General features: G+C 54.8%; 1 protein-coding gene across 4 annotated transcripts in view; it reads right to left on the bottom strand.

Annotated features, from left to right (window-relative positions):
• Positions 1-1,773: 1,773 nt before the first annotated feature.
• Cyth1 (cytohesin 1) overlaps positions 1,774-11,662 on the bottom strand; it is an 86,564-nt gene continuing 76,675 nt past the window's right edge. For all 4 annotated transcript variants that reach the window (XM_069992867.1, XM_069992865.1, XM_069992866.1 and 1 more), the window contains exons 11-13: positions 11,266-11,337; positions 10,152-10,306; positions 1,774-6,779 (exon numbers count right to left, since the gene is read on the bottom strand). In XM_069992867.1, the coding sequence (XP_069848968.1) occupies positions 6,701-6,779; positions 10,152-10,306; positions 11,266-11,337 (306 nt within the window). In that variant the 3' untranslated portion in view covers positions 1,774-6,700. The remainder of the gene's footprint in view (positions 6,780-10,151; positions 10,307-11,265; positions 11,338-11,662) is intronic.

The following is an 11,662-nucleotide window of genomic DNA, read 5'->3' as shown; positions in this document are numbered from 1 at the left end:
AACTTAAAACAGATCTGAAAAATAAACTTAAAGCCAAGAAGGGCTTGGACAGGCCAGTTCCAGGTCAGGGAGCACTAAGAGCTTGGGCAGCCTTAGTTTCAACCTTCATTTCCATATAGTTTGACTGTCATGTTTTTAGAGCCAAAGCAATGACTTGATTATGCACAGTGGCCAGGAGCCTGGCTGTCTCCTCTGTTGAGAAGCCCAGGAAACCAAATATGAAGCCAGGCCTCAATAGAAAAGGATAAAGACCTATTTCCAATTTTTTTTTTTTTTTTGGTAGGTCATGGGGCTTGAATCTGGGCCTGGGTACTGTTCCTCAGCTCTTCAGCTCAAGGCCAGCGCTCAACCACTTGAGCCACAGCGCCACTTATAGCTTTTTCTGTTTAGGTGGTGCTGAGGAATCGAACCCAGGGCCTCATGCATGCAAGGCAAGCACTCTACCACTGAGCTACCTTCCAAGCCCCCGATCTCCAATTCTGTCCAGTCAAGTTCTTCTTTAAAGACAGCCCTTTCTCCTCCAAGATTCATTTGAAGGACACGTTGCACTGCCCTGAGTGCTCCAAGTGGAAATTCTATCCTGAGATCTCCTGAGACTTGGGAGGCTCCTCAGCCCACCAGATCTGGCCCCTCCGGCAGGTCCCAGCTCCTGACTGTGTGCCCACAGGACAGGGCCACCTGGCAGCGGTAGGGGGAGAGGCTCAGTCCTTCCTAATAATTCACTCCTGGCTGTTTCTGAGTCCTCTGTGATGTCTTCCTGCACACACGAGGCAAATTACTGAGTCCAGTAATGTGTCTATGTCTCCAGCCATTTTACACATTGAACGCTGGTGTCTTCTGAGGTGATGAGGTCATGAGGGTGGGTCTCCTCTGTGAGCTCAGTGCTCTTCTAAGAGGTGTGTGTGGCAGGGGCGTTCAGCCCTTCCACTTGTGAGGACACAGCCACAGGCACCATTTTGGAAGCCGAGACCAAAGAGCTCTCCCCAGACACTTCCGCTGGTGCTTGGATCTTGTACCTCACAGACTCCAGAACCATGAGTGACACATTTCTGTTGCTCATCAATCACCTGGCCAAGGACTCTGTGCTATGTCAGCAGGATCAGACTGAGACATGTTCCTTCAAGAAACTTTCCTACACAACTAAAAATAAGAATGATCCGCTGGGCGCCGGTGGCTCACGCCTGTCATCCTAGTGACTCAGAAGGCTGAGATCTGAGGATGGAGGTTCAAAGCCAGCCTGGGCAGGAAAGTCCATGAGATTCTTTTTTTTTTTTTTTTTTGTCGGTCATGGGGCTTGAACTCCAGGCCTGGGCGCTGTCCCTCAGCTCTTCAGCTCAAGGCGAGCGCTCTACCACTTGAGCTACAGCGCCACTTCCGGTTTTCTGGTGGTTTATTGGAGATAGGAGTCTCATGGTCTCTCCTGCCCGGGCTGGCTTTGAACCGCGATCCTCAGATCTCAGCCTCCTGAGTAGCTAGGATTACAGGCGTGAGCCACCAGCGCCCGGCTGTCCATGAGATTCTTATCTCCAATAAACTACTCAGAAAAAGATGGAAGTGGTGCTGTGGCTCAAGTGGTAGAGCAAAAGATGCTCAGAGACAGTGTTCAGGCCAACCTCAAGCCAAAGGACAGGTACACACCCACACACACACGGAAGGATCCTCCAGTGTGCCCCCCCCCCCACACACACACGGAAGGATCCTCCAGTGTGTATCTGCCACTGATCCAAGCTGTAAGTAAGCCGCTGTAGCAAGAAACCGCATGAGTCACCAGACTGGCATGACATATTTATTGTTAAAGTAAGGCGTCTAGCCACAGAACCATCCCGCTTACGTCTGCATGAATTAAGTTGGTAAAACACTGACATCATGCATTTCTAATGCCACCGCACAGATCCTTACGTGTGCAAACCTCTCCCTTCTAACCCCCAAATTCGGGGGGGGGGAGAATGGGCTCCCCACTGGCTGCTGGTGAACTTGGAGAGGGGCTTCCGGGGACTGAGCTCCTCATCTGACAAATGAGAGACAGAAAATAGCAGTCTTTAGAAGTATGTTTCATTTGCAGTTCCATAAATACACATTAGGTTTTCTCAGGTGATTCTTATAACACAAGATATGTTTCAATATCCAAATCGTAACAGGAGTCATTGGGTCAACTGAGAAATGTTGAATTCAAAAAGTAGCTGGGCGCCGGTGGCCCACACCTATAGTCCTAGCACTCAGGAGGCTGAGATCTGAGGATCATGGTTCAAAGCCAGCCTGGGCAAGGAAAAGTCCATGAGAATCTTATCTTCAATGAACCACCAAAAAACTGGAAGTGGCACTGTGGCTCAAATGGTAGGGCACTTGCCTTGAGCTGAAGAGCTGAAGGACAGCACCCAGGCCCAGATTTCAAGCCCCACAACAGACAACAACAATAACCACCCCCCCCTCAAAAAACAAAAAAGCATGAACAATCACATTATATCATGTGAAATTTATTTCCAGGTTCTAAATGACAGTTACAAGAGAAGACCCTGCTCCTGGGAAATATGCACTGAAGTGTTTATGACTTGGGGCATGTTGCCTTGGGGGGTCCTTGAACTCAGGGCTTTGTCCTCGGGAGGCACTCTACTATGGAGCCTTGACTCTAGCCTAAGTTTTGGTGTCTGTAAGTAGCTCTCCAAGAGATTCAGAGGGAAAGAGAATATAAGCAGCGAGAAAGATGAACTGGTAAATTTGGGCACAAAGGTGTTCGCTATGTATATTTACTGCAACTTTATTACAGTTTTGAAATTCTCAAAAAATAAAACAGTAAGTAAACAATGCAAGTGCAAGTGTGTGAATGGGTTTGGGGAGGGAATGGAGGAAGGAGGGGGACCAGCCATGGAGCAGGGGGTGGAAGGGAGGGAGAGGGCTGGGACAGGAAGAAGGAGGGAAATTCTGTCATTAATGTGTGCTGGGTTCGCTGCCTTCTTTTTTTTTTTTTTTTTTTTGCCGGTCGTGGGACCTGAACTCTGGGCCTAGGCGATGTCCTTCAGCTCTTCAGCTCAAGGCGAGTGCTCTACCACTTTGAGCCACAGCGCCACTTCCAGCTTTTTCTGCTTATGTGGTGCTGAGGAATTGAACCCAGGGCCTCATGCATGCAAGGCAAGCACTCTACCACTGAGCCACTTTCCCAGCCCCTCGCTGCCTTCTTATTACCTCTTGAGCTCTCCTCCTCTGACTCAGCTTTTAGGTCTAGGGTTGCCAGGCCATTAGGATGATGAGTGAGAATGGATGGAAGTAGATCTTGTGTTTTCTAGTCTGTCTGTCTCTCTCACTCATACTGGAATTTGAACTCAGGACCTACTGCTTGCCTGGCAGGCATCTCTCGCCCTTTCCATTTTCGATGCAGAACAAGACATGGGCAGGAAGTCCTGGGGCTGGTGTGTTGGACACACAGGTTGTGGGGTAATGTCTTGTCATCAAATGGGTGAGTCCACTAGGGCATATCTTCCAAACAAGGAAGGATGACCAGAGGTGACACACAGCCCCTGTCTCTGTCCTCAGGAAACTGTCAACTGCTCACACTCTGCTCCCAAGTGTGCCCATATTGCTGGTCCGTGTGCAACCAGCGTGTGAAGGAAGCCAGCCTACAGTTCTGAAGGATGTGTCATCTAATGGGGTTGGTGGAGGGGCTGAGTTGAGGCAGAGTGGGTCACTACGTTCAAAGTCTCTAGAGTTGCCCAAGGGATAGCGAGGTCCCGGGCAGCTTCCACTGCGAGGAAGACGCCAGGCTGTGCAAATATCTGGGAAACACTGGCGGACCAGAGAAGGGCAGCGCCACATGGGTTTAGGAGAGGCTGCATCCTCTGGGCATGTGGGACTGCAAAGGGCACAGGAGAGCAAGTTGGCAGAGTGGCCACACAGGCTGTTCCCAAGTCTGTTAGGGGAAGACAATGTAACTTTCCTTGAAGTTAGACATGGCCTGAGTCTCCTAACACACACGTCAGGCCTCACCCTGGCTTCTAACCCCATCACATCCCAGCTCATGGGAGTGACCAGCCCAGTCCAATGGGCTATTGAGAGTTAAACATGAGGAAATGAAGACCTGGAACACAGGATCTCAATAAAGTAGGGTTTGCTCTAGATCATGAAAGAAGGCACTGTCATCACGTGACAGCAATCCTAAAAAAACGGTAAATGGAACTGTGAGCCCAAGGTACCTGTGGGAAATATCAGTAGACTGTGCGGACTGAATATGCATAAGATCAAAACCAGAGGAAATAAGCAAATTCCATGAAATGTCACCAAGTGGGACGTGGAGAGGCCTGGATTAAGGGAGGCAGCACTAGTCGCGGCTAACTCTGGCTGCCTATGCCTGCTTCTGTTCTATCCGGACACGTGTGTGTTCTCATACCCGGTGCACACAACCCAGTGCATTAACAAGATTGGAGGTCTCCCTGCTCTCCTTGCAGTCAGTGGGCCAGGAGCGGAGCAGTTAACCAGGTGGGACCAAACACCTGCAGAAACAGCTGAGAAGGGGAGTTCTAGCTCGTGGCTTCAGAGTAGGTGATAAGGCAGAGGCCACACCCTCTCCTCCTGGTGACAGGAAAAAGAGAAGCACCTGGACCCACCCCCAGTGTGACCAACTTCCTTTAGCTACACCCCACCTCCCCAAGTCTCTAGAACCACCGGCTGGAAAGGACCATGCCCCCCAACACGTGAGCCCTTTGGGGGGGCACTTCATAACTATACCCTAAACAGATTAGAAAACATCGACAAAATGTGGCTCACGGGGCGGAGCACCTGCCTAGCAGGCATGAGGCCGCAGTCCAGCCCTACTACTGCCAAAGGAAAGAGAGGAGGACGACCCATTCTCTCGGTGCTCCGTTCTTCTGACAGAGGGCAGCGCCTTCCCGGCTGGTGGCTGGAGCCGCGCTGCACCCAGAGCCGGCGGCGGCGCAGCCGCGTCTCCCCTGGACAGCTGGCTCCTCCGCCCGCACCGCACCGCACCGCACCGCACCAGACGCGCCACAGACAGCCAAGGGGGTTCTGGCAGGTTTGGAGTTTATTTGCTGCAGTTCCTTGGCGCTAGTTTACAAGGCAAAACCAACCGAACAAAACAACTGGAATAATAATTATCATCTTTTTTTAAAAACCCTGTCAACTTTCAGTCATTTATATTTTGTATTTTGACAAATCCTTTTTTTTTAAACAAATACAAAATAATCTAAAAGGAGAAAAGCTATACATGGATTATTTACACCTCTGATAAATAAACTAATACTGACCCAGGGGCTTGTGTGTCCAGGAATCCTTGTGAGACCTGGGTGAAGCGCGGGCCTGGGGCTCTGGTGCCAGCCACACTGCTGGCACTTGGACCCACACGGCCTGCTTCTGTTGCCAAGAAGCTCCGTTTCCAGCGGGGACTCCTCCATCACTGTCGCCCTCACACACCCCCCCCCCAAGGGCCTGAAGCCACTCCAGGTGGGACCTGCGGAAGGAGCCCTGCCCCTCCACACACTATTTCTAGAGATGCTCATCTACCTCGTGGGGTCAGAGGAGCCAAAGCCGAGGCCACGTAGCCCTATGGAGCCCCACGGCTCCTCCGCCTGCCTGAGGCAGCGCCTGCCACCCCGGCCTAGGCGTAGGGGGAGGGGGCGGTGGGCAGGCGCACGGCCCCCACCTGCTCTGCCTGGCCCGACCTGCTGGCCCGGGCCGAGTGGAGGAGCTGCCCTGAGAGTCCCTGAGAGAAGGCGGGAGAACGCCGAGCTTCGTGGCTCCCTTCGCACCACTGGGTGGGCGCTGGGTGGGCAGAGCTGCCGCAGGCCGTGCCTGGGGGAAGGAGACGCAGGGCAACACTCCCACGCATGGCACCTGCTGAGCAAAGGCCCTTGCCCCCTGGAGGCCCCCACAGAGGCACCAGTGTCCAGTTGGGGCTGCTTTGGAGGCAGGAGAGGCTACTGCCCCAGGGGGTCGGGTAAACCCTGCTCCATCCTCTAGAACGAGGAGTGGAGCTGCGGGAAAGGAAAGGAACGGTGTGAAACGGCAGGCTATCCCAGGACCTGTGGGATAGCCTCCTCACAGTTTGGTTATTAGGTACTTAGCTCGAGGAAGATGCTGCCTTTCTATGTTAAAGCCCAGTGGCCTTTGTGCTGAGGCCAAACGAGGGAGATGTCCGGCCTGCTCGCTCCTCTCCTGGGACCAGGGCCTGAGGACCTCACAGGTCCTGGGGCCTGCTGGCCACTGAGGGCTCCCTGTGTCTGCTGGGCCCCTGCCTGCCGCCTTGCCAGGCCACCGCAGAGGCTCCCGGTGCCCAGCTGCCGGGGGGGGGGGGGGAGGAGGGGAGGGGAATGGGGAGGCCCCACGGGCAGGGCGAAGGGTAGCACTGGGTTCTTTTTCTCTTTAGAAAACAAAAATAAATCTTTATGGTACGTGGCTTCTCTTCCTTCCACCCTCGTGCTCTATGGTGTCCACACAGTGTGTATGGTGTAGAGCGATGGCTCCTCCCGGCCAGCACGAGATAGAGCGGGCTTCTCCGCCGTGCTGTGGAGCCGCGGGGCAGAGGCGCGCGGCGCTCTGCTGCCCGCAGCTCTCTCAGTGAGAGGGGCGGGAGCCCGTGTGGGGCAGGCATCAGTCTCTGCCCCGGACATCACGGCCCCTTTCTCTGCCGGCCAAACCACCAAAGCAGAAGCCAGTGTCTAGGAACGGGTGGGGCTGGCAGAGGTCCTGGCACGCCTCAGTGCCTCTTGGTGGAGGAGACCTTCTTTTTCCGTGCTGCAAGCATTTCGTAGAAAGGGTCCCTGCTGATGGCTGCTCTGGAGCACAGAAAAGGGAAAGAACAGAGACGTGAGGGGTGGGGTCAGCAGAGACGGGGGTGGGAGACCCCAGGAGCCTGTGCGGCTCCCCTGTCCGTGTGGCCACCCCTTCCTCGGTCATGGTGGCTAAAGTGACACATTCGGGAAGAGACACACAAGGACAGGTGAGAAGGTCACTTGCTCCTGTTCCAACCGCGTGACTGCCACGGAGGAGCAGCACCACTGCACATGCTCGCAGCTAGAGTCCAACCCGAGAGAGGAAACCGTGTGGGCTTCGGCCCCCACGGCGATGTGGTGGGTGCCATGCGTCCAGTGTGCCGCGTGGAACTGACACGGGTGGTATCCCAGAGGCCGTCGGGGTCTGCACAGTGGACTTCCCAGGGCCTGCATACACCTGCTACCCACAGCTTGGCACTGCCAAGGGGCCTCGCTAGGTCAGATTATGAATGGCGACCAGGGGCAGCCAAGCCTGCCCAGGGAAGCAAGGCGGCGGCCTGGAGGGCAGGCCCGCAGCGCTTGAGCTTGCTTCACAGAGCAGTGGTGTCTTCCATATTAGTTCCGACTCTGTTCACCAGTTGCACTAATACTGGGAGGGGGCGGGAGCCAGGCACCAGGGCTGGCCATTTCCACCGTCCTTCGGGGGCATCAGGACCACGACTGGGAGGAGCCTCAGCCCTGCCAGGACTCCCCACGCACAGTGACCGCAAGAAGGAATCTGGACAAGAGTCACCACATGCTTTGGCGGGCGTGGTGGCACACCAGTGGATCTCAATGCTAGGGAAGCCGAGGCAGGAGGATGGATGTGAGGCCAGCCTGAGCTACTTGGGGCTAGCCCAGGCCACACAATATGACCCTGTCTCAAAACAACAGAAATACCCTTTCAGCTGGCCGCCGGTGGCTCTGTCTGTAATCCTAGCGACTCAGGAGGCTGAGATCTGAGGATGTGCTTGAAGCCAGCCTGGGCAAAGTCCCCGTGAGACTCTTATTGCCAATGAACCACTCAAAAACCTGAATTGGTGCTGTGGCTCAAATGGCAGAGCACTAGCCTTGTGCCCAGTCCCTGAGTTCCAGCCCTTTCATTTTTAGGGAGTCTGGTGACTCTACCTTGGCTGTGTGTGCCTACGCAGTTGGGCCTACAGCTCGGGGGCGGTGATGGGCACTGGACTGGCATGAGACTCAGTCCTGGGGCTCCCTCCAGACCCTGCCTCATGCCTCTTCCTCATGCCTGCCCTGCTGGGTTCCTGGAGTCACAGCCTGAGCCTCACCAAGTCTGGGGGAGCCAGATTCTCACTCTCAAAGGTGGCCATAGACAGCACTGGAGCTAGAGTGGCACTGCCTGCACCAGTCTGCGGTGCTCCTGGCACTGGGCCGCCAGGCCCTTGGGCTTCTGTGGCAAGGATAGCAGTCCTCCACGGACCTTCCTGCAATGCTGTGTGGAAGTGTTTGCAAGTCAGAGCCACACTCTGGTTGTCTCCCAGGTGTTCTGGGAGAAGCATCTAGATTGACTGTGTATAGCATAAGGTCCGGGTCACATACAGGGTTGAAGAGCAGTGTTCCCTGTGAGACGTGAGGGGAATGAGGCTCTGTGCCGGCTTCGCGCGGGGCGGCAGCGCCCAGGGCCCAGGGTCTGCATGTCCTGCTTGGCGACAGCAGGTGCGAGGGCCCAGAGCTCCACATCCACTTGGAAGGCTGAGGACCGAGGGGGACTTTAATGCATGCTTTGTGTTTCTGGCTACAGAGGCAAAAGCTTCTAGGAAAGGCAAAAATGTACGAAAACGGGGCAGGCATTTCGGAAGTGTACTGACGCAGTCTCGGCCAAAGCACTGCACAAGCAGTGTGCTGACACAGGAACCCACAGGGGTCGCCACAGGCACGTGGTACAGACGGGGGAGAGCATGTGGGGTGGAATCAGTGGGGGACAGATGCAGTGTCACGACACTCAGCTGCTCACTGAGGAGACCACAGAGTCACCACCTCGAGGTTAAGTCCACTTGCTAACCAGGAACTAGGGAGCTGTTTCTAGAACCCATGGCGAGAGGGTATAGGGTCTGCAGTGGCATCTATCCTGTGGCCCTGGGCTGCTGTGCAGAGCACAGGGCCTCCTCCAGCCTCTTCACTGGTGGGCAACGGGGCTGCTCAGCAGAGAGCAGGCCACATGGCTGTCACCTAGAAAACCTACCAAAGTCCTGGAATGTGCTGGCAGGGCTCCCCAAGGTCTTGGGAATCATCTCATGGAGAAGGGGTAGGCCACGTGACCAGAGATAGAGGGGACTCCACCCCGGGTGATCTGACCCCACCCGCTGTCTCGCTGTCGGCTTCCTGTCTTGGTAGTGCAGGGGTTTTCAAAGATCACCATTGTAGGAATAAACCATGGCCTCTCCCCCTCACCATATCACCAGCTGCTCCCTCAGTATTTAACCCTGGCCAGAACACTGTACTGATGTGAGCAGAAATGCCCCCTGACAAAACAACACAGGGCAGAGACTGCTCAGGTCCTTTGAAGGCTGTGCTGGGTGGGAGGCAGCCAGTGCGCTGGAGGACACCGGGGCTCGGGTCGCCTGGCAGGTGCATGCTCCCCGTTTTCCTGGGAAAGTCACCAAGGTCCAGATAACAGGAAAAGCTTTCCAAGGACAACACCTGTGCGGCCCCAGAGGGCCGAAGGACCAGGGGAAGATCAAAGGCACCCTCTTGGAAGAGTGGACTGCTGAGGGGGAGTCAGGATGCCCAGTGCCAGTCCCTGAGGGCAGGCGGTATTGAGAGCAGGCTCTGTAAGGGTCCAGGGAGGATGCTAAGGAAGAGAGGCTGGCAGCGCTGGAAGGAAGGCCGCATGTCCCGTGCGTGCCACATCGGACCTCCGTCATGTCATGAACTGCACGCAGTGGCTGCTGGTGGAGCAGAACTGGGAACCTGAAGGCAGAGCCTGGGCCTCAGCCCTTCTACAGCCCAGCAATGAATGGTATTGGCTCTGCTTCCTGACCTTGCGTTGTTACTGTGTCCTATAGGGGCCTCCGTTTCCTCATCTGGATGTCTGGATGAAAGACTATAGTGCATGAGTGCTCTCTACTGCACTGCGGGCACCAGCATGAGATGAACCCGATAGGAAAAGCCTGGTCAGTCATGCCTGTGCCTGTCTTCTTCCTGCTCTGGGTCTGCGAGGTCTCCAGGAGCCCAGACTGCAGGCACTGCCTCGAGATGCTGAGATGACTAGGGCCCCAAAGGCCTCATGGAAGCAGTCTGGGGATGCTCCCTCAAGACCTGTGTGAGGAGCCTGGGGAAGCCCAGCCCAGCCCAGCCCAGCCCAGCCCAGCCCTGGCACTGGAGAAGCACACACCATCATCAGAACCCAGCTCTCCTGCAGGTATGAGCACTTACTTGATGCACTTGATCCATTCCTCCTTCTCCTCGGGGGTGGGAGCCGAAATCCGGTACACAGTGTGGTTCCCTTCTACCACTCGCCCGTCAGCCTCTGTCTTACAGGCTTTAATGACTTGGTCTTTATTGTCAGGGATATAAAGCTCAAAGCAGTTCTGAGATTAAAATGAAGAGAGAGAAAGACCTCAAAAAGCTGCTCACCAAGGAACATCTGAATTCATTTCCTAAAAGGCTGTTTATGCTGACCCTCCAAGGATACAGGCCAGTATGTTTTCCTATGGAAAAAGTTTAGAAGAATGGAAGTATATAAAAGCTAAGGATATCAGCTGTGCACACAGAGGCCTCTTGGCACAGATGCTGGCTGGCGTATGCTAGCTCTATTCCATGCATAGGGGCAGGTTACCAAGGCTTCCTGAAGCCAACCCAGTGACCTCAGATCATTCCAGAACAAAGAAGAGGGGACAAGGTGACAGGATAAGCAGCCAGTCCTGTTACTCGCTGTTGCCATGTGAGGAGGGACTACTTTTGGACCTGGAGGGACAGTGATTGCCAACGAGATGGGGTTAAGGTCTCTGGTGTCTCAGCTTGGCATGGGCTATAATAATGTAAGGCTAAATTAAGGCACGACAGGACTTGGTGAGGTTTTATGCAGTCCTGAGACTTTTGAGGTCTCATTCCCTTTTTGTTGTGGGGGGTGGGGAGGGTCGTGGAGCTTGAACCCTAGGCTTGGGCGCTGTCCCTGTGCTCTTCAGTTCAAGGTGAGCACTCTACTGCTTGAGCCACAGCGCCACTTCCTCCCTTTTTGGTCAGTCATGGGGCTTGAACTCTGGGCCTGGGCGCCGCCCCTCAGCTCTTCAGCTCAAGGCTAGTGTTCTAATATTTGAGCCACAGAGCCACTTCCGGTTTTCTGGTGATTCATCGGAGATAAGAGTCTCACGGACTTTCTTTGCCTGGGCTGGCTTTGAACCTGGATCCTCAGATCTCAGCCTCCTGAGTAGCTAGGATGACAGGCGTGAGCCACTGGCACCTGGCTTCGTTCCTTTTTAAAAGCACTATTTTGCTTACTCCCTTCCTTCCCCCCCCTCCCCCAAAGTATCCTGCCGGAAATACTCACTGGCTTCTTGGAGTCCTCTACCTCCCGGATGCTCAGGTTCTCCAGGGGGATGATCCCACGGGGCTCCTTGTCCTGGGGACAGGGGCACACTCAGTTGAGGACATGTTATGCTAAGACCCTCCCTACCCTTCCCACCTCTCCACCTTCTCCTAAGCATAAAGCCCAATATCAGCTTCTGGCCACCGTAACTGCAAGTATTTCACACTTCGCAAGAAGGCTGGGAGATGCAGCAGGTGCTATCAAAGCACACCCAACAGGGACACACACGAGTCCCTAGCGGGGGCAGTGCCAGCACCTTTCTCTGGCAAAGGCGTTGCTCTCCTTTCCTCTCAGCCTTGGCCACTCCGGGAAACTTTTCTCAGGCTGGCCTGGACACCCTTGGACACCCCTGCCCTGT

The sequence above is a fragment of the Dipodomys merriami genome, unplaced genomic scaffold (genome assembly GCF_024711535.1).
Source record: "Dipodomys merriami isolate MVZ:Mamm:240054 unplaced genomic scaffold, mDipMer1.0.p SCAF_42, whole genome shotgun sequence".
Classification (NCBI taxonomy): Eukaryota; Metazoa; Chordata; class Mammalia; order Rodentia; family Heteromyidae; genus Dipodomys; species Dipodomys merriami.
Note: the sequence above shows the minus strand (reverse complement) of the source record. Positions and strands in the feature narration are given on the sequence as shown.